The 25,433-nt window shown below is 47.5% G+C and overlaps 1 protein-coding gene across 4 annotated transcripts in view; it reads right to left on the reverse strand.

The window, feature by feature from the left end:
- The window catches only part of Traf3ip1 (TRAF3 interacting protein 1), a 52,044-nt gene that overhangs the window by 14,859 nt on the left and 11,752 nt on the right, over nucleotides 1–25,433 (reverse strand). For 2 of the 4 annotated variants that reach the window (XM_076866900.2, XM_076866902.2), the window contains exons 8-14: nucleotides 18,699–18,761; nucleotides 17,657–17,677; nucleotides 16,226–16,310; nucleotides 15,769–15,852; nucleotides 14,465–14,588; nucleotides 14,218–14,254; nucleotides 5,757–5,833 (exon numbers count right to left, since the gene is read on the reverse strand). In XM_076866900.2, coding sequence (XP_076723015.1) covers nucleotides 5,757–5,833; nucleotides 14,218–14,254; nucleotides 14,465–14,588; nucleotides 15,769–15,852; nucleotides 16,226–16,310; nucleotides 17,657–17,677; nucleotides 18,699–18,761 — 491 coding nt within the window. Of the gene's footprint in view, nucleotides 1–5,756; nucleotides 5,834–14,217; nucleotides 14,255–14,464; nucleotides 14,589–15,768; nucleotides 15,853–16,225; nucleotides 16,311–17,656; nucleotides 17,678–18,698; nucleotides 18,771–23,431; nucleotides 23,555–25,433 lie in introns of all 4 variants that reach the window. The other 2 variants (XM_076866903.2, XM_076866901.2) reach the window with 2 other exon arrangements.

The raw sequence follows: 25,433 nt of genomic DNA on the forward strand, positions 1-25,433 counted from the left end.
TTGGCGCGTCCCCCAAGGCTCCTGTGCTGACATGGAGTCCTGCTGTGAGCTCTCAGGGCGCAGAAACTCAGTGCGGCTAAGAGCTCAGAGACGGCCCTTCGGGAGCGGACAGGATCACACAGGCCACTGGAGTAGAGCCCCAGTACGGATCCCAGCAGCCTTCCAGGGAATGGGTGGGGGAGGAGAGGGCAGGGCAGGGAGGCCTGGAGAGTGAGGCGGGTCAAACGGTTATGTGTGTGTGTACGATGACTCACAGTGAATCCCACTGCCACACATCATCAAACTGTGTGGCCACAGTCACCGCAAGGTCATGAGAGGCACCAGGTCGGAGCCAGGGAGATCCAGCCAGGCCAAGTGCGCTAGGGACATAGACCCCCTTCTGGGTGGCTGCATCTCTGGGCCATTCCTTCTAAATTCTCCTTTCTAATGTTTTAACAACTGCATGAGCCTCACTGGTACCTTCTGAGGTCTCCCTACACTGCAGACCAGAGAGGAAATCTCAGCCAGGGAGGATCCGCCCGTGCCTACCTGGGGAACAACCCTGCGCCCAGGGCCCAGGCTTCTGGCTGCCCCCAGAACACTCCGCACACCCCACACTGGCTTCACCTGCTTTCCAAGGTCCGTTTGCCTACCGCTGGTGTGAGTTCTAATCCTTACCAACTGTGTCCCACCCACAGGCCAGCAAGTCACCCCAAGACCTCTTTAATCACAGTCTACACCATACAGTGCCCCAACTGCCAGCCACAACCCATTAGACTCAAGGTCCTAGTGAAGCAGAATAGGGTACTGATGGGATGAAGGCCAGGAATGACCCCTGGACACACAGACCCAAGTCTAGAAAACAGACAGGTCAGTATGACGGATATTTCACACTGGCATTTGAGTAAAAATCATCTTTGTTCATCACACGAGCACTCACCAAGTAAGCGCCCTAAACAGAGGACGACTCGTCAACCTGACCCTGGTAAGTTACAGCCCGTCACCTGTCCATGCAAGAGCCGTGGGCCACGCTCGCACACGATGTGCTCTCCAGGTACAGCCTGCACCTCCAGAGGCCGAGCTCCTCGAACACCTCACAAGGCTCACCGGCAAAAGATTCCAGTGCCTTCCAGACCTTTCTCGTCTGTGGTATACCCATGGCATATGCCTATAGTTCTTTTAGTGAGGCACTGAGTTTGAACCTCAGCACCACATAAAATAAATAAATAAATAATTTTTAAAAAATCTCCAAATAACTAACAACCCTTCTCCATACCACTCACAGTTAAAATCGATCTCGTGGCTCCCCAGCCTGCTGCTGACCTCTCCCTGTGGCAACTACCACAGCACAAGGCCCCTTTTACTTCCTTCACAGAAATCTCAATGGAAACAATATTCCTTGCCGACAAAATATTCCAGTAACATTAAGACCACAGATAAACCAGACCAAAAGGGACAGCTCTGTGAGGTGAGGGCTGCAGTGGAGGGGACCCGGGGAGCACCTGTCCAGGAGGGTCGAGCATCCGTGGTGAAACTGCACCCCCTGGCGGCCATAGTGAGAAGGGCCTGCCGATCTGAACAGAGGCCCAGGGCAGACAGACCAGGGAAAATCCCCAAAGGCTGTTTGCTGTGCGGCATTTACACAACACACCTGTCTGCAAAGGGTCACACTCACCCGGGAGTGGCATGTGTGACCTCCGGCACGCCCTGAACAGGCGTTGAAAATTAAACACCAGAGAAACACTGGAGCAAGAAAACAAGTTTTATTCAAGAGACAAGAGAGAGAGAGAGAGAGAGACTACTCTGGAGAAGAGGGTCCAGGGCTGGTGCCAGGCAGTGGGGGTGTCTTGCCCCTTATAGATTTCAGGTTTCCTGTCTTCTCGTGCCTACGTGAGCAAAGGGCAGGGAGAGTGCTGCCAGGGGCTGACCGCTCGTGTGGGGACGTGCGACCTTCCCTCCCCAGAGGTAGGCAGCCTGGTGCTGGGAAGTGCTACCTACCCACTTCCTTTTCCTTGATTATCACCAACCTGCCCTTTGCCCGTCTCACCACCATTCGGCCCAGCTATCCCACTCCTTGGTATTCATCCAAAAGAACTAAAATCAGCATACTTTAGGGATACAGACATGGCAATGTTCACAGTAGCAAAATCCACAAGAGCCAAGGTTGGAACCTGCCATCGACAGTAAAGTGGAGAAAGGAAATGTGGGCTATTGACAGCGGAGCTCTACTCCGCCACAGGGAGGAGGAGAGCATGGCACCTGCAGTAAACGGCTGGCATGGAGACACCACGCCAGGCGAAATGAGCCAGACTCAGAACGACGAGGTGCAGTGTCAGCCCTCGAGTGGGAAAGCCAGAGAGGAATTAGGCATCTGAAGAGGAGGAGCCCAGGAAAACAGGAGTGAGAACAGCGCAGGAAAGGAAGGGGACTGGGGGGGGATGGGAAAGGGCGGGAACTGCGGGTGATGGTGACCTCATCGCGTGGTGTGGTGCAAGGACGTCTCACAGTGAGCTCTACTGTACATGTGACCACAGAACACCAATCCAAACACAGTGGACAAAGGAAGACCAAGAGAGAGGAGGACGGGCCGAGGGGGGAAGAGGAGGAAAGCGGAAGTAATGGAGACTGAGATGGAATGGATCATGGCACATACATTTGTAAATAGTCAAAATGAACTCACTATTACGGGTAACTATAACATACGAATAAAGACATTTTTTTAAAAAACCCTGTAAGAGGGGCTAGCGCTGTGGCTCGGTGGCAGAGCACTTGCCTGGCATGTGTGAGGCACTTGGTTCAATTCTCAGCACCACATAAAAATAAATAAAATAAAGGTCCATTGACAACTAAAAAAATATTTAAAAAATAAAAACACTGTCAAGGAAAAGTCAAGCCACAGGCTGGAAGAAAATTTATCTCCTAAAGAACTTGTATCCAAAATATATAAATTTAGAACTTTCAGAACCCAATAAGAAACAAACACCCTAATTAATACCCGGCTAAAAACTTAGACACTTTACCAAGGAAGACACAAGATGGCAAATAAGCACATGAAAAGACTTCAACATCATAAGCCCTTAAGGAAATGCAAATATAACCACGAAAAACCCCAACAACGGCCATACCCAGCCACCACAGAGAGGACCTGGAACCCCCGCAGCCAGGGGAGTCTAAGGTGCGCAGCGCCTGGGAACAGCTAGGCCGCTTCTTAAAAAGAAACTTCACGCACCCTACAACTCCGCAGTCTCGCCCCGAGGCTCTGAGACGACAGGACGGAGGCACTGACCCAGAGGCAGTCCACAGCAGCTCTGTCCCTCCCATAGGAGCAGCCCCTGTCACTGCCTGCACACAGACCCACACACGGACACCCTATGGGGGCACCCTTACTGCTCAGCGGGAACAGGGAATGACCCCGTGGGTCCATGCTGCGACGCGGGCACACGGGAAAGTGACTGCGGAGCAAAAGAAGCCAGGCTCGCCCCAACAGAGCACACGTCCCTGACCTTGTTCACACAGTCCAAGGACACACAGCACAGCAACAAAAAGCCAGGGACTGGGGGGCAGGGGACAAGGAGGCAGGTGGGAGGCCGTCCGTTCTCCACCCGCCTCCTCTGGAAAGAGACCTGCCGCCCCTGGGAGGGAAACCTTTACTGTGGTCCTTGGAGGAGCTCAGTGGCCACATCTGGCAGCTCTACATGTGGGTTCAGCCTCTAAAGCCAGGGTCAACAAACGACTGCCCACAGGCTGCCCTGTCCCTCTGGTTAGTCCTGCAGAACACAGCCCCTACATTCACCTCCACATGGCTGTCTTCGCCCTCCTGGACTCGAGTGGCTGCCACCACAAGGCTCCATCACCTGATGTGATGACCATCTGGCCCTTCAAGAGTCTGCTGACTCCTGCTCAAAGAAACGTGCTCTGCGTGCCAGACACGGGCACACTGCTGACAGCAGCAGCAGCTGAGGACACCCACATATGCGTTGATGAAGATGAGTAAACCAATCAGGGACCCAGCCTTCAACTATAGTGATACACTGACCCACAGGCGTGGAAACAGGGAGAGCCTCAGAAACACGTCACTTGAAGAAAGCCACCTGCACCACATGACATCACAACGTAACAGCACCAAGCAGGCAGCACCAGGGCAAACAGAGGGCAGCGAGGCGGCTAGGGGCTGCCCTCCAGAAAATGGGGCAGGGCAGGGGCAAAAAGCACTTCAACTTCTCCTTTATTTAAAACAAAACTGACCAAAATGTTTTAAGAACAGATTAAACTTAAATCTGATGCTTATCAATATCCTAGAAAACCAGAGAGAGGTTTTCTGCGGGCTCCTCCCCACCCAGGTGCACATCACCCCACCTTCAAACAGCTAACTGAACTTTTTCAAACCAACAGATACTCATGAAACAAAGACAACTTCCCCTTTTATCTTCTGAAGTTAAGTGATTTACCAATGTGAAATTTACCCTTCAAAGGAGGCCTGAAACAAAGTCCCAGTACGCTTTGTACAAAAAATGGAGCTAGCCAGGCGCGGTGGCGCATGCCTGTAATCCCAGCAGCTCAGGAGGCAGAGGGAGGAGGATTGAGATTTCAAAGCCAGCCTCAGCAACAGCGAGGCGCTAAGCAACTCAGTGAGACCCTGTCTCTAAATAAAATACAAAACAGGGGGCTGGGGCTGGGGCTCAGCAGCAGCGCACTGGCCTGGCACTAGGTTCAAGTCTCAGCACCACATATAAATAAATAAATAAAGATCTATCAACAACTAAAAAAAAAAAAAAAAGGTTAAAAAAAACAGGACTGGGATGAGGCTCACTGGCTGAGCGCCCCTGAGTTCAATCTCCAGTTAACCCACCCAAAAAACCACAGCTATAAAATCTAAACCAGTGGGCACCTGAAAGGCACCTACATGAACAGACCGGAGGGATGACCCTGGGTTTCATCGCTAGGGATGTCTGGACGCCCTGGAGTAGAGGGACAGGGCTGTGGCGGAAGAGAGTCCGGGCAACAGAGGACTGGGCGAGGCCTCGCCCCACATGCTGCTGCAGAGGGCGCCTCCAACACCAGCTCCTGGGCTGTTTCAGGCCATAACTTCACAACTGGACATTTTAAGCAGGATTTTCTGAAACGAATAACCATTAATTTGGGAGGAAAAACAATGTGTGTGCACACAGCCCTGTGTTTGAAACTTTTGGAGTCACCGGCTGATTGACTATCCAAAAAACTTCTGTTTACACACACGCAAAATCATTCTGTTTATAGTGACTAAAAGAGAAACCCAGACGTGACATTAGAGGGACGCCACCTGAGCAGCAGGTGCTCACCCTGATGGTCACATGCCTAAGGATAAACAGCAGTGGTACACAGGAGGCACAGGTCCCCACAAAACCATATCACACATCTGTAAGGACAACCTAGGAGCCAAGGCCGAACAGAGCACACACTCGCTGCCAGGCGGGCACCCCGGCTCATCCTGCCATCAGCTGGGGCAGGCGGCCAGCCTCCCCACTCCACCAGGAGAGCCTGGAGAAGGGTGGGCAAGGCTGGAAGCAGAACCAGCCCTGGGCCCTGGCTCCAAGGCAGCAGGATGCCAGGCCAGGAAAGCGCCCCACTCAGAGAGAACCCAGACTTGCACCCTCCCGACCGGGGATGAGCGGACAGATGCACGTGGCTGTACGGGCAGGCATCACTGGTCATCACAACACTGGAAGCGTCTCTGTTTAAAAGTAAACGTGTGAGACAGACTGCTAAGGTGCCAAAGGCTACAGAAATCGTTCCATTACCTTCTCTCCAGGTTTGGGTGATTGCTGCAACTTCTCATAATCTTTCTTAGTCTCCAAAATTTTTTTCACAAGTCCACCTGTTGAAAATCAGTGATTTTAGGTTAAAAATATTCTCTGTTCCAAGAAGCTATTTCCAAATGGGTGGGAGGGTGGGAAAAATACTAAATTCTATACTAAAAAGTTTCAAATAATCTATTAAATGAAGCTAGTCTACGAGAGAATGGTACAGCAGCTGGTATTGGAAATCAACTATAAAACTTTAAAGTCTAAGAAATCAGCTCATAGAAAGGGGGAAAGCTTTGGAAATAAAATAGATTTTCTTTTCTACTTCCAGAGTCAAGAAGTATTAGATTAACACCACAAAACATGACCATCTATTACAAACATAGCAATTCCAAATTATTTCTAAGTACTGATACTTTATATATATATATATATATATATATATATATATATATATGGGCAAGAATACTACATTTCTTTTAGAATTACAGATGGGATATACATCATACAAAAAATCATTTTCTTGAAAATATTATTCTACCTGACCACACATCATTATGGCACTGACTGAATTCATCACACACCTACATGGTGAAGACCACAAAGCTCCAAAGGGGGTTGAGGACTGTTTCCTTATATTGCAATAGAAGGGATGCCAGCATAGACTCAGTTTAAACTATAGAAGCATGGAGGTGGGGACAGGTACTAACACACACACACACTTCTCCTTTTTTGAAAATGGAAGGACCCAGCTGGGTATGGTGGCTCATTCCTGTAATCCCAGTGGCTTGGGAGGCTGAGACAGGAGGATCATGAGTTCAAAGCCAGCCTCAGCAGCGAGGCCCTAAGCAACTCAGGAAGACCCTGCCTTTAAATAAAATACAAAAAAGGGCCGGGGATGTGGTTCAGCGGTTAAGGGCCCCTGGGTTCAATCTCCAGGACCAAAACAAAAAAAGAAAAGGAAAGAAGATGGAAGGATCCAGATTACAGGCCACGTGGCTGGGCGCTTACAGTGTGTTTTAAAACAAGCCATGCAAAACAACAAACACCCCCTCCCCCGCAGGGGTGACCAAGCAGCTGGGATCTGCCTGCAGTCCCAGAGCCAGGGGGAGGGTACACTGCCAAGGCTGGGGCCCAGGCCATGCCCGACCACTGGTGACCTCAACACTCAAGCCCGCAAGCAGGTTAGCACCCCGGCAGGCCTTCAGTCTTTTTCTCTTCTCGGTTTCCCTGTATTGTCTTCCATGTCAGTTTACATGGTTTCCTGCTGTGCTTGTTATTTCATATTTTTAAATAATTTTAATATTTTTTTACTAATTTTTTCCCTCTTTCCTTCTCTCCTTTATATTCTATCCCTTTTATTTTTTGCTTTCTCTTCTGTTCCTATTCATTCCCCAACATTTTTTTTCATTTTTTTCTCTCTTGTCCTTTTCCTTCTATTTTTTTAATGTAGTTTACTGTTGATTTTACTTCCCTATAATCTGACTTTTCAGCATATCATCACCCCCTTTCTTCTCCTCAGTTAATGAAGAGGCAGAGATCATTTGCCCCACTGTATACTATCTCCAAGAAACACACCTCACAAGCGGAGGCAGCAACAGACTCTTAGTGAAAGGGTGGAAGATGACCCTCCATGTCCATGGAGACTGACGGTGAGGTGGAGCCATGCTCATGTCCCAGTCAAAGCAGATCCCAAGCCCAAATCAGAAGGAACAAAGAAGGTCTTCACTACTAATAAAGGGAACAATCCAACAAGAAGATATAATAATTGTAAATACTTATGTTCTGGATGCTGGGGTCCAACATTTCATAAAACAAAAATTACTAGGTATAAAAGGACTAACCCCGATCCAGTATTAGTGGGAATTTCAATATGCCTCTCTAACTAATTGGTCATCCACACAGAAAAGCAACAAGAACACATCAGATTTAAACCTTATTTTACAGATAAGTTGAACTTAACAGACATCTACATAACATGTCATCCCATGACAACTGCTCCAAAATTGATCATATATTAGGCCCTAAAGCAAGTCTTAGCTAATATAAAAAGGAAAGAAATTATATCTTGTATTTTTTTTAAAAAATAATGGAATGAAATTAGAAATCAACAAAAAAACTACAAAGACTATACATACTTTGAACACTACACTCTTGAATGATGAGTGGGTCACTGAAGAAACTAAGGGGGAAATTTAAAAATACCTAGAATCAAACAAAGATGGAAACATATCAGAGCACCATCTCTGGATGCACAAGGCAGCACTAAGCCTGAAGTTTATAGCTACGAGTACTTCCATTTAAAAACAGGAATCTCAGACAACCTACTGATACATCCACATGTCTTAGAAAAACACAAACAAACCGATCCTAGTTGTCTGGAAAGAAATAAGGGTTAGAGTTATTATCAACTAAAAGACTACCAAGAATCGATGAACTGGCATAAACTGAAAAAATAAACAAGGTTAATAAACCTCTAGCCAAATTAACCAAGTCAGAGAAAACCCAAATTAATCACATTAGATGAAAATGGAAGAATTACAACACACACAACTGAAATTCAGAGAATCTTTAGGAGACAGATATTTTGAAAACATACATGCCAATAAATTGAAAAGGCTAGAAGAAATGGACAAATTTCTAAACACATATGCCCCTACCAAAACTGAACCAAGAAGAGAGAGAAAACCTAAGAGACCAACTATAAGAACTGAGGTTGGAACAGTAATAAAAAGCCTTCCAACAAAGAAGAATTCAGGAACTGGCTGATTCACAGTTGAATTTTATCAGAGCATTAAAGAAGAATTAATGCCAATACTCCTCAGATTATTCCATGAAGTTGAAACTCATTCTGACTTCCAAACTCATTCTAGAAGCCTGTACCTCCTTGATAGCAAAAACAGATAAAGATACTTCAAGAAAAGAAAACTACAGACCAATATCATTGATGGAACGTAGACACAAAAATCCTCAATAAAATATTAGCAGCAAATCAAATTCAACTACACACTAAAAAAGATTATTTACCTTGATCCAGTTTGATCCAGCTGGTTTCATTCCAGTGATACAAGGGTGGTAACACACGGAAACCAATAAGTGAATTAACCAGATAAGTAGAAGCAAGGACAAAAATCATCTCAAAAGATGCAGAAAAGGCCTTAGGCAAAATCCAACACCTTTCATGATAAAAACCCTGAAGAAATTAGGGATAGAAGGCACTCACCTCAATATCAAAAGATATCTGTCTACCTATCTCAGGTCCAAAGATAACATCATACTGAATGGGTAAAAACGGAAAAATGTTTCCACTAAGACCAGGAACAAGACATGATGTTCATTCTCAGCACTCCCATCAATACAATACTTGAAATTTTAGCCAGAGAAATTGAGCAAGAGAAAGAAATACAGATAGGAAAGGAAAAAGTCAAACTTTCCCTATTTGCAAATGATATGATCCTATACTTTGGAGATTGTAAAAATCCTTCCAGAAAACTTTTAGAGCTGATAAATTGAATAAAGTAACAGGATACAAAATCAACATACAAAAATCAATATTCTATACACAAATAATGAATTCACTGAGAGAGAAGTCAGGAAATAATCCCATTCACAATGCATTCACAAAATGAAATACTTGAAAATAAACCTAACCAAGGAGGTGCAAGCTGTCTACAGTGAAAATCATAGAACCCTAAAAAAGAAACTGAAGAAGCCTCTCAAAGATGAAAAGACCTCCCATGTTCATGGATAGGTAGAATTAACATTGTTAAAACAGCCATATTTCCAAAAGTGATCTACAGAGTCAATGCAATCCCATCAAAACACCAATGATGTACTCACTAGAACTAGAAAAAGCAGTCCTAAAATTCACACAGAAGATCAAAGACCAGAAGAGACACAGCAAAAAGAGCAAAGCTGGCGGCATCCCAATACCCAATTTTAGTAATACCTAAAACAGCCCAGAACTGGCATAAAACCAGACGCGCAGACCCGTGGAACAGGACAGAAGACAGTCCTCTCACTCTGCATAAAGGTGCCAAAACATTTCAGTGAAATGCTCTTCAACACATGGTGCTGGGAAGACTGGATAGCCACCTCTCAGTCTTACAAAAGTAAACACAAAGTGGATCAAAGACCCAACTGTAAGATCAGAAATATTTCAAATATTAAGAGAAAAAAAATAGAGGAAACATTTCAACACATAAGCACAGGCAAAGACTTCCTGAAGAAGACCTCTGTAGTTCAGGAAATACAGAGAATTGATAACCTGGATGGCATCAAATTAAAAAGCTTCAATATGGAGGTTCCTTGAAAAGCTACGAACAGATGGGTCCTATGATCCAGCTGTACCACTCCTTGGTAATTGTCCAACAGAATTCAAGTCAGCTTATCTTAGAGATACATACATACCTATCTATGTTCACTGCAGCATGATTCACAATAGCCACATTATGGAATCAGCCTAGTTGCTGTCAACAGATAAACGAACATGTGTACATATTACATATACACACAGTGAAATTTTATTTAGCCATAAAGATGAATGAAATTATGTCATTTGCAGGAATATAGACGAAACTAGAAAACATAATTTTGAACAAATCAGACTCATAGAAAAAAGTATTAGATCTTTTCTTTCAAATGTAGAAGAAGTAAAAAACAAGAAAACAGGGGGATTCCCTGAAATTAGAAGGGAGACCAGTAGGAGAGAGAAGGCGACCAGAAGGAGGGAGGGAGATGGGTGGGGAGGCACTAGGGAGGGAAACTGATCAACTGCGTTTTCATCAATGCACAGTAAAATGTGCCATTCTGTATGATTAATATACACCCAAAATAATGCTAATAATGTAAGATGAAGATATTAAGGGAACTAAGTGGGTAGTACACAGGAATTTTCTGTAATATCTTTGCAACTTTTTTGCTGATCTAAAATAATTCCAAATAAAAGGTTAAATAAGAAAAAGAGTGACTAGGGCTGGGGATCAGAGGCAGAGCACTTGCCTAGCACATGTGAGGCACTGGGTTTGATCCTTAGCACCACATAAAAATAAAGACATTGTGTCCATAACTGCTGAGAGCCATAGCCAAGTAGGAATGACGCATGGCATTTTGCTTTGAAAGGTGACCCTGCTCAGGGATTAGGGTGGCTCCAGGTTTAGGGTGGATCCTGCTGGATTAGGGTGGCTCTGGGTTTAGGGTGGATCCTGCTGGGAATAGGGCGTATCCTGCTGCCTCAGGCACCGGCTCCTTGAGTTCCTGTTGAGTTCTCGTGGGGTTCTGAGAATTGGTATGCAGAGCCCGGTGGAGTGAGTGTATTTTTCCCAGAACGTGCGCGTAGAGTGTCGGTGAGAGTTCGGGAATAAACAGTTGCTGTTGGAATCTACAAGGCTTTTGTGGTGGCTCGGTTATTTTGTGCCCAGCCAGACTGCGGCATTCATAACTTCAAAAAAATTTTTAAATAAAAATAAAAACCCTGTTCCCTACAGGGTGAGGGAGAATATTGGGTAAAAGAGACAGGGGTCCAGCCCCACACCTTTAAATAAATATACCTGGTTTGGGACACTTGGCCTTAGAGCTAGGTGAAAATTCTATGTGAAGAGAAAAACAAAATTATGAATATTAATGCAAAACAGTGAAAGAAAAATAAGAATGTCAAATTAGTAAGTATATGCTCATTATTTCCTAACTTTAAAACAGTTATAAATCTGTTCTCATACTTCCCTAATGGGATATACCTTAAGAACAAAAAGAGAGAAATTCCCAACTTGCTGTGCGTGCACACTGTGGGAGCATGCACGGCTGGTGCTGCTGGCAGCCGTGATTTGGGGCAGCAAATGGGAGAAGTGCCTGAGCAAAATCAAAGCTCACAGGCAGAACCTTCAGTCCTAAAGCTCAAATGGAAGCATCGGCAGGAACTCAGGATGTATTTTCTTATGCAGAACTGTAAGTCCCTCCTTTGTGCAAGGAAAACACCCAGAACCCAGGACTACACCAGAAGCAACAAGCAGCCAGCCAGGCTCTTAGAGAAGGAGCAGCTGCAGGGGAAACACAGGCGGCCTGACCACCTCGTCGCAGCCAAAGAAGCCTGAAGTCCCTGGGCTGTGCTGAAAGGCCTCCAGAAGGCAGCTTCTCCAGGCTGGCCCGCCTCATCTGTGGGGGCTGCAACTCTGGGTAAGCAAAGCCAGGGATAGGAAAGGAGGCTGAAGTGCCATCGTCACTGCCCTGCAACCCTAATGAGAAACAGCTGTGGCTGCATGACCAGCAGAGCACCAGGCAGACACGGCAGAGATCTAAGACCACCCACGACACTCTGACCAAACAGCCTGAATCCACTGGGTCTTCTAGGACATAAAGGTGTCAGGGCATAAAGGGGAAGAACGTGGCAAAACACACCACAGTGGCCCAGCCAACAATGCCGAATGCTGTCACACCCTAGAGGACAACCAGGCCAGCTGCACCACCACACGCATGTCTGGGGAGGGCTGCAGGCTTGGAGCAGGCGACTGCAGTGCAGGGCGTGATCTGCACCCTGACTCCAACCAACCAACCAGAAAGCTATGCACCAAGCTGGGTACTTGGCGACATCAAGGGATCCCTGTTAAGTTCTTCTGTATATGATAATGGGAATTTGTTCATTTGTTTTTTTAAAGCGTCTTCAACTTCTCAAGATACATACACAACATATGTACAGAGGAAACGCCTTCTCTGGATCTGAAAACAGCCGGGAGCAGGTCACGGCAGGTTGAGCCAGCGGCAGCTGAGCGGGTGGGCACAGGGCCTACGCTATGACTACTCCTCCCACTTGTCTAAGGGTCTGACATGAGGAGGAGCGTGCTTGGGAGGAGAACAAGACTGCTTCAGAGCCGCAGGCGTGGAGGGACCTTTGGCTCCAACCCCACAGGTAAGAGAACTGACAAGAAAAGGTCACTGGCACAGAAGCCACAGCTCCTCCAGCTCCACCTCCTGGGGTGGACCGTCAGCCAGCTGTGCCCTAACATAGCTTAGCAGACCCCCAGCCAGCGCCCCCCACACAACGGCTACTCACGGCTGACCCTTCCAAAGCACACACAGAGGGGGTGCTCACATGTGCACACCAACACACCAACGGAGGGGTGCATACACGCACGCACAAACATGCAAACACATATGTGTGGACATGCCAACACACCAGAAGGAACAGACACAAACACACCAACAAACAGGAAACACATACACAAAAACACACCAACAAAGACAGGAGGTGCATGCATGTACAATGGAACATATCAAGGTTGGATACACATGCATACAGGCAAATACACCAACACAGAGGGGAAGCATATGTGTACATGGGAACACAACAGCCCTCAGGGGCACAAGAACATACACACAAACACACCAACACACAGGGAGCATGTTAATATGAACATGCCAACACAGAGAGAGGAGAACACTCACACACACAAATATGCCAAAAGAGGGGGCACACAATGTGTAAAATAACACTAAAAGGGGGCACACCCACATACACGCCAAAACAAACAGCACATGCATACATGAGAACACACAAAACACAGGTATGCACACATATACACATCAACATATCAACACGTGTTGGACAGGTGCATGCGAGCACACCAAAAGAAGGGAACATGCACACAAATATGTCAAAACACAGAGGCACACAGTACATGTGAACACGCCAACACACAGGTTGTACACACACTTACTCTAACACAGGCAGGGAGTACCATCCTATACACAAAATCACCAACACACATGGGACACAGGCACATACACTCAAGCATTCCTATACACAGAGCTGCACACATGAAATATGTAAATACACCAACATGCAAGGGGTGCATGAACGTACATAACAAACCAACAGGGTGGACATGCACAGGTGGTAACGTGCCAACACACTGGGCATACACCTGTACACATGAACACATCACCACGGGGGGGGGCCACACATGAAAAACCATCACACAGAGGGTGCACATACGCACATCCAAACATGCCAACACACAGGGTGGCCCATACACCAACCCGTGAAAATATCAACACATGGGGGCACACCCATGTAAACAGGAACATAAATACCCATGGGGCACATGCATACATGCAAAAATCATAAGAGAACACGTGGACATCCAAACACACCAAAACACAGAAGGGTACATGCATGACACAGGTACAAGCCAACACATTCACAGGGGATTGCCAACACATGGAGCACATACATGTACACATGAACAGGACTACACACTAACAGGCACACATGCCTGGGACCACTGTAACTACCTGAGGTACACGTTCAGGTCCATGCCAACACAAACGGGGCACACGCACGTATGTGCAAATGTGCCAACAGACAGAACACCTACATGCAAACACACCAACACCAGGCCCCTGGCTTGCACACTCTGACGTGTCACACTGCGGGGGCACACTCGCGCCCAGCATCAGGACTCACCGTGCTTCTCGCTGTCCTCCAGCTCCAACGCTGGCACCTACGCAAGAAAGGAACCAAGAAAAAAGAAGATGCAGGCAGCTGAATTCTCAGATATGACACTTGTGAACTCAAAAAAGGAAGGATCAAATTAAAGAAAGTAGAAAAGTAACCAAAAACCGGAAAATTCTGTCTACGTAAGTCTAAAAGCTGGAGCACTGATGTGATGTTTGTGTGTAGTTACTAGAAACACCACCCTTTGTGAACTGACCGTTTCAATTTCGGACATTTCGGAGATCTGAGGGGCAGCCTCCACGACAAACTGATCATCATCTTCATTGTCTGAATTCTGTGAATCTATAATCACGTTTGAGACGGTTTTACCACTCCCTGTCCTAAATAAGAAGAAATAAGATTTCATCAGCAATGGCCCATCAGTCCCAGGCTTTCCCCAACCCTGTGCAAGAGGTTACCTAAGAGGAAGTTCACCACCACCCTCCAGCCCCAGGGCCTGGATGCATGGGCACGCCTCCCGCCACGCCCCCTCCCTGCTGCACAGAGCTCCTGGCCACAGTCAGCCTCCTTCTACCCAGTCAGCCTCCCTCTACCCGCAAAGACCCGTGGCTTCTGCCTCCCCCATGTGTGCCCGACCCAGCGCTTCAGCCTCTGCCCTCTACCTGGAAGGCCTGTTCTCCAGGCACAAACCTCAGGCAGGGGTGGCATGGGCAGCCCCAAGGCCACAGCTGCCCCAGACCTCCCCTCTGCACAAAGCAGCTCCTGGGGCCCTTCCTGTGGCACCCCGGCCCTGCTTGCCCGTGTCCCCGCCATGGCCTGTATCCCTGCCCAGCACCCACTACACCCTTCCTGTCCACCCAAGTTCTGCCCTTGTTACGAGTCGGTCAACATCCCACAGTCTGGCCCACCACCTTGACCTCCCAGGTGACCACCCGCTCTCACCCAGGTTCCCTCTGTGGAGGCCCTGGTCGCCTGCAGCTGGGCCATCAGCCCCTGACTTCAGCCCTCCCCAGGTGACCTGCCCAGCATGCTCCAGAGCATCCAGTTGCCACCACTCCAGAGGATGTGCGTGTGCATTCTCGCACACACACCATCCTCTGCTGCTCTCACAGAGAAGCGCCTGGAAACAGGTCTCCACGTGCTGTCTCCTCGCCCTGCCTGGGTTCCACCTGAAACCCACCCTGACGGAGCCCGCCTGCGGTTTCTGCAGGACTTACAACTTCTGGACAACTGCGTGGCCTTTGGCAATTAAGCCTTTAACCCCTTTCACCCTCACTGTTTTCACGCTCAAGTCTTCTATCTAGAGACAGAGACTCGTAGCCCAACATGTCTCCTGAACCTCAAGAAGTGACCACACGCAGACATGTGTCTCTCCTCCTCATCACCTGCCACGCACACTGCTCTGAGGCCTGAGGCAAGGGCCCAGCCTCGCTTTTCTCTTCCACTGCTCACCTGCCCATCTCTTGGCCCAGCCCCAAGGCCCGTCCAACCCTCAGCACACACACACAGTGGAGCGGATGGCCAATCTGGGCAACGGGGCCACCCACCCACTCGCCTTACCTGTCCATCGTCAAGGTCTCCACGCCCTCTTGCCGTTTGACCCGGGGAGGCGCCGGTCTAGCACTGCCAGGACGAGGTATTCTTCTAAACCCACCCAAACAATGGAAAATCAAAAGGACACAAAACGATGAACATTTCACACTGGACAAAAGAAAACTCAGACTCAGGTCAAGGCTAATTCCCATTCCACCTCAACATGCTCGTCAGGAGAGTGACAACACCCATTCACAAGACCCAGCTACCGACAGTCAGTACTCAGCCACAGGCGGCAATCTCCCAAAACCCACTCTGCACTACGTGCAGTCACACAGCTCAGGAACAGAAAAACCACAGAAATGGTGTTGGCTGCCTTCAATGCACACCATTCCACCTACTTCAGCTCAAGCACTGAGGAGCCGGCAGAGCGCCACAACAGGCCCCTAGCTGGCACTCCTCTCCGGCAGCAGAAAGCACACACCTGACACTGGAGGACAGCTCGCTGGGGGCTTCTGGATTCTCGCACACCTCGGATTTATCTTGGCCAGTAGCTCCAGTGTCTCCTTCTAAACAGGTACAATCCAGCCAGCAATTCAGAGAAAGAAACACAAAGAACAAGTTATATTTAATTCAAGATTAATTAAAATATATTTAATCGAATATAAATATTAATTCAAACATAAGTATTTGAAAAGGCAGCAAACAATTCCAAGTATAAATGAACTATTTTCTTATCCATCATTTTAATGAAGATAAGACAGACATGATATCTAAATTTAGTAAAGATTTGGGGAAATGATGTACTGAAACTCCGGAACAAACTGGTTCAGCTACTCAAGAAATAAAACTCAAAATATAAGTACAATTTAACTTAAAGGAAATACAAACTAAGAAAAGCAATGGCCAGGCGTAGATGTACATCTGTCCATCTGCACACCCCGTCAACAGGATGGCTCGGTGACTAAGTCCATTATGTTACCATCATATGCTAAGCCCTTTTGTGCAAAACCACATTATCATGTTAATGTATGATGAATAACAGCACTTCAATAGCCTAGTGATCATGTCTACACTCACGCGGTCCCAGAGGAGACTGTTACAAGCAATGGAATTATCAGTGCTTTTTATTTTCACACTCAGCTTTTTCTTCATTTTTAAATTTTCTACTTTTGGTTATGTACCACAGTATTTTTATAATCTGAATAAGTTTTCTTCACATTAGTTAAAAAAGATTTAATCAGCAAGTTATAAGCCAAACTACTAAGACAAATTTACTCCATTATTGAAAGAAATTTACACTTTAAAAAGTAGTAAAAACATCAGAATCTGAAAATTGGGAATGTACTATATACTCTGAGGAAAGAAACATCCTGAAATGTATTCTCTTTAGGCGACTCACACACGTGGATTCCCACACGCCCATCACACCTTCAGTTGGTGCTGCAGTTGGGACCTGGACGCACACCCAGGCCCACGTGTTGAGGACATGCACAGTTGGGCGTTGGTGAAAACTCTGAGGACCTCCCATCACTGGGGACATGTCCTTGAAGGGGACCCTAGTCCCCTCTTTTTGCTCCTCATCCACGAGAAGAGCAGCTTTGACCCCCCATGAGTTTCTGCCATAACATGCTACCCTGTAACAGGCCCAAAGCAACAAGGCCAATTGATCTTGGACTGAAATCTCTGACACCATGATCCAAAGTAAACCTTTTCTCTCCATAAGCTGATTATCATCTTAAGTATTCATCAGCGTAACAGAAAGGTGACAAACAAAATTGATAACTAAATAGTTAAAATATATTTCCTCAAAATAAATTACTTTCACTAGTGCAGTGTGTAAAGCAGATTTGAAGTGTGTTTTTTACCCCCACACAGTCACAAATACACCAAGTATACTTAAAGCCATTCTCACCTGCATCACTGATGGAGTCACCTAAAAAAAAGCACAAGAAAAAATTAATTTTCGTATTAGTCAACCTCAATGCATCAAGTGGCCTGAACAGAATCCGAGGAGACACGTCATGAGTTTGGACATCTACTGGGAAAGAGGCCATTTCCTCACAGCCCTTTCTAGTGCCCTGGCTGCCGTCTCCTGCTATTTTCGACTGTGAATCATAAAATGCACTCCCATGAAAGCCGGAAGCAGGGATGTGAAGAGTGTATCACAGACAGAAACGAGGTAAAGCCCTACAGCCAGGAGGCCCTGGGAAGTGCCACCAGACAGCTCAGGCGGGTGCCAAGACGCTTCACGGAACCAGGTGAGCTCGGCCATGCCACCAACTCCCTGAGGCCATCTCCCAGCCACACTCGTGCACTGCCCCAGGGTCCCTTCTCGAGAGCTACACCTGGGGACACATGTGGCCCAAGCAGTCACAGGCAAGCAACAGTGCCACAGGCAGGGCAGGACTGGATTCAAAGCTGAGATGAATCATCTTTTCAAGACACTTTTTAAATACACGAACACACGTATGGAAGGGCCGACACCAGGTGCATTTCCACGCTGGCCCGGACATCAGGTGGGGCTGAGTGACCAGCAATCATCCGCACCCAACCTCTAGCCAGGCCCAGTCCCACCCAGGCACGCAGAGATCAGACCTACTCGCAGAGTGAAAGCGCTCCCCGGACACCTCGGGTCCACCTCCCCCAGGACTTCCCATGAACACTACAGCCTGGGAGCCCTCGAGGGGGTAGCTCTGGGGCAGGGCAGCGAGCTCAGAGAGCAGCAGGCTTTCTATTCGGGGACCATCTATGGCAGCCCCAGAGTCATGAATGCTGCCACTTGCCCTCACGCAGGATGCCGCCTGTTACCAGCAGTGGCCTCTGTCACTCACGGGAAAAGCCCCAGGGGAAACCCCAGGCCCAGCTGCACCCATGGGAGCAGGCATAGTGCCCGGCAGTGGCCGACCCTGGGGCAGTCTCCTCCCACCAGCAAGGTGCACACGGGCCGTTCTTACCTTTCTGCTTTACTGCTGGGTCGGGCTCAACGCTCTCACGCCACAGAGTAGTGGAGTTATCATCTGAAAACACTAGTTGAGTTAGTAATGGTTTCTTTGGTTTCTGACACAAAACAGTTTAAAATCGGTCACTCTAACTGTACCCTGAAGGGCTGGTGATCAATGGCATCCTGAGCCCTCTGGGTTAGGGCTAACCAGAGCTCACAGGCCCACCTTTCCCCATGCTGCAAGTTGACCAAACTGACAAAGGCAGCTTTGAAAACACATCTAGAATGTTCCTCTGCACTGTGGCTCTGGGATTGGGCACCAGACTGTGGGCAGGCCCCTCCCAGCCCACTGACCCAGGAGGGACTCTTGGGCCTCCCTGGGCAAAGCAGCCCGCATCCACCTCCACTTCTAGACCACTCGGACCCACAGAACCACTTGGTTCTGCTGGCTCCCACCACAGTCAGGCCCAGGAGCTGGCTGTTCCAGGAAAGCAGGAGGAAAAGAAAGGTATTCTGACACATGTACTATCCTAGACATACTGAGAATCACAAAACCAGGGTCTCATCACTGTGTTCTGAAGTCTTGAAAATAGAAAAGAAATGGAATACCTGAGTAATAAAATAAAATATTTCCCTATTAAAAACAAAAAGGGCACAGGAGGTGCTGGAGGAAGGAAGAGGTTTTGAAATGGCAGGACCCAGAGCTGAAAAACTGACCCATGATCCAAGGACACACCACTGTCTAAATAAAGATGAAACTGAAAAAACATCCCCAAAACCCAATCCTAGATGTCTTAAAACCATTTAAAGAAATAGCTTACATCAGAATCAACCCATCATTAACTAGCAAATAACTGCTTTATTTAGGTAATAGAATTACATTAAATTGATGATATTTTTAAAATATTTTTTTTTAGTTGTAGATAGACCCAATATCTTCACTTTATTTATTTGTATGTGGTATTAAGGATCAAACCCAGTGTCTCACTCAAGCTAGGCAAGTGCCGTACCACTGAGCCACCACCCCAGCCAAATGACATACAGTTTTGTAAGGAAATCTCTGTAAAAATTATGTTGATTTAAACAGTCGAACAGCTAATTACTTATGATGTTTCCTAAAGGGTAGCCAAAGAATGAATATAAAATATTAAGATCTAAAAATAAATATGTTTGGCAGTTGTAGATTTGTCAATGTTAGAATGAAGCACTCTAATAAACGTAAGTTGTCATATTTTAGTTAAAAGTGTCAAAGATGTTCTATTTATTTACTTATTTATTTGCAGTACTGGGGATTAAGCTCAGGGGCACTCTACCGCTGAGTGACACACACTCAACACTTCATTTTTTTACGTTGAGAAAGGCCCTCACTAAGTTGCTGAGGCTGGCCTTGAACATGCGCCCCTCCTGCCCCAGTTCCCCAAATTGCTGAGGTGTGTACAACTGGGCGCAGCAAAGATTCTCTGAATTCTATAGAACCCAGGATCGTAGTAGATGCAAATGCACTGTCTTCTGTCTGGAGTTCAAGGAGATGAACTTATCTTTTCCAAGTTCTAGTGAACTTAAATAAGCTTTACTAAACCCCAAGTTCCCACATACACAAAAGACATACAAATAGGCTATATACTCACTAAACACTACAATCAATTTTTACTCACAAAGGGCAAATCAACCAGTTTATTGAATAATACTTTTAAAAGACTAAAATAATTCACTTATTAAGAAATCAAAGTTACTGTGCAGGGTGAAACAATCATTGCCTCAGCACAATCTGATATCTGGAACTATCTGGTAAGCAAGAAATCCCACAGGGAAGGACAGGGCCTTGGCACCAGACTTCCCAAGTTCAGACCCTGGGGCTGTCACTGGACACAGACCTGAGTTGCAGTCCATCAGGTCCTGCGACCGAAACCAGCCGCTGGATGGCTGCCCACAGAGCCGCTGCAGGCAGTCCCGACAGTCCGCCTTCTACAGCGGCCTCAGAGACTGCAGCCTCATCGATTTGCTACTAAATGTCCTCACAGAACCAGGGGTTTTTAAACATGACAACCATTTTGGAACAAAAATGTTTACTATTGGGAAATTATGATTCTTTCAGTGAGGTAAGAATTCTGTGGCTATGTAGACTATCTCATTTTATTTTTTGAGCTGCATGTTGAAATATTTTAAAATATATTATTAGGATGTTGCAATATGCCTTGAAATCATTCATAAAAATATAGAGCTAAAGTGAAACATAATGTTGGAACCACTCAGCCTGGGTGAGTGCCTGAGTGTGAATTGCACTATTCTTTCTACTTTCTTGTATTTTTCATGATAAAAAAGGTGGGGATATAGGTCAGTGATACAGCGCTCGCCTAGCATGCATGTGCTTGTGTTCAATCCTCAGCACCACATAAAAATATATAAACTAAATAAAGCTGTTGTATCCAAATACATCTAAAAAACAAATATATTTTTTAAAAAAACTTAAACCATGCAACAAAAAGGAAAGAGGGCAGGAAGACCAAAAGTTCAAAGCCAGCCTCAGCAAAAGCGAGGCGCTAAGCAACTCAATGAGACCCTGTCTCTAAATAAAGTACAAAATAGGGCTGGGAGTATGGCTCAGTGGTCCAGTGCCCCTGAGTTCAATTCCTGGTACCAAAAAAAAAAAAAGGGAAATGTGAGAAACTAAGCAAAAGAAAGGTACAGTTTACATTCCAGAGAACTTGGAATTGTCATAGGTTAAGAAAAGGCACAGCCTACAGCCGGCATTACAACATGGAGAGCAGAAAGAAACCATTCACACTTTAAAAAGGAACAGTTGAGTGCCTTTTTGAACTCTTCACCCAAAATGCAAAATGCTAAAAACAAGACCCACAAGTTCTCTTCGGACAACCTGAGACAGCAGGGTCAGCGGACCTGGCAGGCCCCAGCACAGGCCCAGAGTCTTGGCGTCTGAGCTGCATCAGCACACCACAGCTGCCTGCACCTGTTTTTCCCTTTTTGGCCCTAGGGATTGAACCCAGCGTGCTCTACCCCTAAGTGACATCCCCCACCCCACTGTTGTTTGTTTGTTTTCTTTTTTGAGAAAAGGTGTCACTAAGTTGCCCAGATTGGCCTTGAACTTGCAATCCTCCTAACTCAGCCTCCTGAGTTGCCAGGATTACAGGTGTGGCCAGCACTCTGGCCAACACAGCCGCTTTCCTTTCCTCTGAAGTACTTAGGAATGAGAGGTAACGGTGAGGAAAGGCCTATTCCCCAGACCAGGGCAGGGAGCCTGGGAACCATGCTCAGCTCTAGAAACAACTGCTTGCAGCCTCTGAGTTCCAGGAGTTCCCAACAGCACCCACAGAGCAGCAGGGTGACTGTGAAGGCACCCCAGCCCAAAGTGAAGGATTGGGGAGGAAAAAGAGGGACCAGGGTCTCTCCCAGCCCTGGGAGCACATGTGAGCAGGGCTATGCTCCCCGCTGGACAACCAAGCTTCATTCTCACCCACAAAACACCCCACTGAGAAACAAGGTTTGCACCTCTTCACGCCCCAGGTTACACTATTTTCACACTTGTAGATAAAATCCACGAAATGCTCAATACATGCCTGGTGGACAACTTCAACCTGTGTTAAAGTTCACAAGCTCTGATTCAGCCTGATCTGGGGCTGTCTGTTCAGCGAGTGACCTGTCACACAGCACGCCTGTCATTCAGCTGCTGTCCAGACACCAGCCCGCTCAAACTCAAGGCGGGCATTTGTACAACCATTTGCGATGAGCACACTGTGGTTCGGAGGACCCATCCGTGCAGGTGCTCCAGGCCAGGAGGTAGTGAGTGGGAAAGGTGTGAACGTGGTGTCCCCAGCTACACTGACACAGGTCACTCCATGGCCTACCAATTGCCATTCCTCCAAGCCTTCACCACTGCCCTCACCCTCTCCTGCAGCACAGGACACCTGGCCAGCTCCCCCACAGGAGCCTAGAAATGAAAAAAGGTCCCTTAAAAATAAGATCCAGTACAAGATGGGGCTGAACTGTGACGCACATGTGCACAGTGGAGTAAGAACTCACCCGACGGCCCAGCCTCCTCACTGCTCCAGGCCTACAGCTGCCTGCTTGGAACAGTGACCCAGCACGGTCTCTGGGCTTCCGCACCACGGCCGCCACACCAAGGCGTCAGCCACTCACAGCACCCCTCCCAGGGAGGGAAGTCCTCGAAGACACCACACAGAGAAGGCCCTTCGCCATTCTAGCCACGTTTCCAGAGTCTTAAAAATGCAGATGGAAACAAAAACTTCTATCTTCTCCTAGAAGAAATCTACACTATTTTTTTTTCTTGAATACAACTCAAAAATTCTAATATTTCTGAAGAATTTGGTCTCAGGACACAGACGACTGGCGGGACTGATATTTCATCGAGGGCTGCCATCAGTGCTGGCTGTGAACGGGCAAGCGCAGTGTGTTGCAGACGTGCTGCCTAAAATCTTTATTGTGGAGAAATTCTAGCAGCACAGTAGGCTAAAGATTAAAAAAAAAAATTCGAATAGCAAAATTAAGAGTGCACTTTGACATAAAAAAATAGAAGTTAAACATAAAAATACATGTAAAGATTAACTTAAAGCTGTCACAATGGAGCAAAATTAAAGAAAAGAAAACATCAAGTCATTTCTGATCTTCAGCACAATGTTAAAAGCCTGACAAACACTGGAGTGGTAAGAGTAACACAGAAACCTAGACCACACCAAGATGCCGCAACTGCACATCAAGGTGTCGAGGAACTTAAACTAGAGAATACCTTTTTCTTACCTATTTCTGAAGCTGTAGTTTCCTGATCTGGTTCGTCATTTAATCCAGACGTTATGGGGTCTAAACTTTTACCTGAAATATTATCCTCCTTCCTTCCTGACATAAAATAGTTAACAACAGATTAACATATTACAAAGCTTTCAGTATCTGTTTGCTTTAGTTGGGATTTATAGGGGTCTGGGTCAAGGCCACCAACACACCACCATGTCCTCTCAGTGGTCCACTCTCAGCCTCCACTTGGTTCCCATAGACTGGACAGAAGCCCCCTCCCCTCCCCGAGACGCCCTCCCCACATCCAGGACAGCCTCTCCTAACAGCAGCCCTGTCCTCTGCCCTCTGCCCTGGAGTCCTGTCCCCCGCAGAGCTCAACAGACCCTGTTCCCCCAAAGCCACAGCTATAAACATCGTCATGGCCAGAACCTCAGGTTGTGTCACCTCCAACCTCTGAGACTCTCCCTGATCACAGGTCACACATCCCACCGTCTAAGAAGACCTCCGCGTGCGCAGTCAGACCTGTGTTCTGGTACAGCCGCCCACACAGCAGCCTGCCATTTCAGCAAGCGGCACTGCGCAGGTGCCCAGAACCCCCCAAAGCGGTCTTCTCTCAGATTCCTCTCATTGAAACAGGTGGTACCCCGTCCATTGGCACAGCCGTCGTCCTCTCTCCTGCCCCTCACACCCTGAACCCCACTGCTGTCGCCACCGACACCTGGTCCAAGCCACCACACTCCCCATCCAGTCGCCACGAGCTCCTGGCTGTCCCAGGCCTCCACTCCTGCCCTCCAGTCTTACAAGGAGGCCCTTTAAAACACACACCTAACTCTGTCCTCTGTCTGTCCTGCTCAAAGCCCTCCAGGTCTTCCAGCCACCAGCCACCTGTAGACACAGGGCAGAGGCCCCAGGCCCCTGCTGGGGCAGCCCCTCCCCCAACACTGCCCCTCCTTCCTCTCCAGCTCCACAGCTGGGCTTCCTGCCCTGCATGCAGCAAGTCCAGCCAGCTCAGGTCTCTGCTCAGGGTCCCTGGACACCTGCAGGTCCTCCTCCCCAGCGAGTCACCTGTCCAGATGTCCCCAGACAGAGGCCCTCCCTGCCTTGCCTTCCTCCCTGCTTCTCCTGGCTTCCTTTTTCACTAAAATTCCTCATCACTAATCAACATGAATACAGGCACCCTCTCGGCTCCTCGTGAGTATGAATGTCTTCCAAATAAAGAAAGGAAGGCTTCACTGGACAATTTCAGTCCCAGGCAGACTTAGGGTAGCACACCCTTGGCTGCTGAGAACAGCCCTGTGGCCCAGGAGCAGCTGTCCTCCTCCACTCTGGCCAGGCCCACGTGACCCTCTGTGAGGCTCCCCTGCTCTGTGATGGTGCTGAGGCAGAGAATCAGGTGACGAACAACTGCCCCAGGCGGACATGCGCTCTCAGTCCCACTATGGCTTAGTCTTACCGAGCTGTTTCCCAGCATGCTCCTTCTTAGCTTTAGTGTAGGAAGAGTTACGTTCTTTTTCTGGGGAAAGACTGTGTTCACTGGTTCTAGAGTCCCTTCTTCCTGACATGAAATTGCACAACGAAAACATGTATTACACTTAACTTGTAATGCTGCATAGTTATCAAATGAATGAAACCAAACACACTAATTCCAAGTTATGACTTCCTTTAGAACACACTCCTCATGAGTTAGCAAAAATTATCCTACTCTTCTGTGGACTGGCCTTGGGTTCTGTAGGCTAGTACGGCTGTCCACATTCATCCTATGAACATGTGTCATACTCTAGTAGATGCAGGGCACAGAGGTCCCATGCCTTGAGCACCCCCGGGTCCAGGTGTTTGCCCAGATACCAACCCACCCAAGCAAGGCCAAAGCTCTGCTGGGGCAGACTTGGGCCAGGTCAGTGCCTGGCCAGCCAGCAGCAAAAACAGGAGCCCCTGAACTGCTGACCGCTGAGAAGCTCACTGCCGTCAAGGGTGCAGTCTCCAA

The sequence above is a fragment of the Callospermophilus lateralis genome, chromosome 9, assembly GCF_048772815.1.
Source record: "Callospermophilus lateralis isolate mCalLat2 chromosome 9, mCalLat2.hap1, whole genome shotgun sequence".
In the NCBI taxonomy this organism is placed as follows: Eukaryota; Metazoa; Chordata; class Mammalia; order Rodentia; family Sciuridae; genus Callospermophilus; species Callospermophilus lateralis.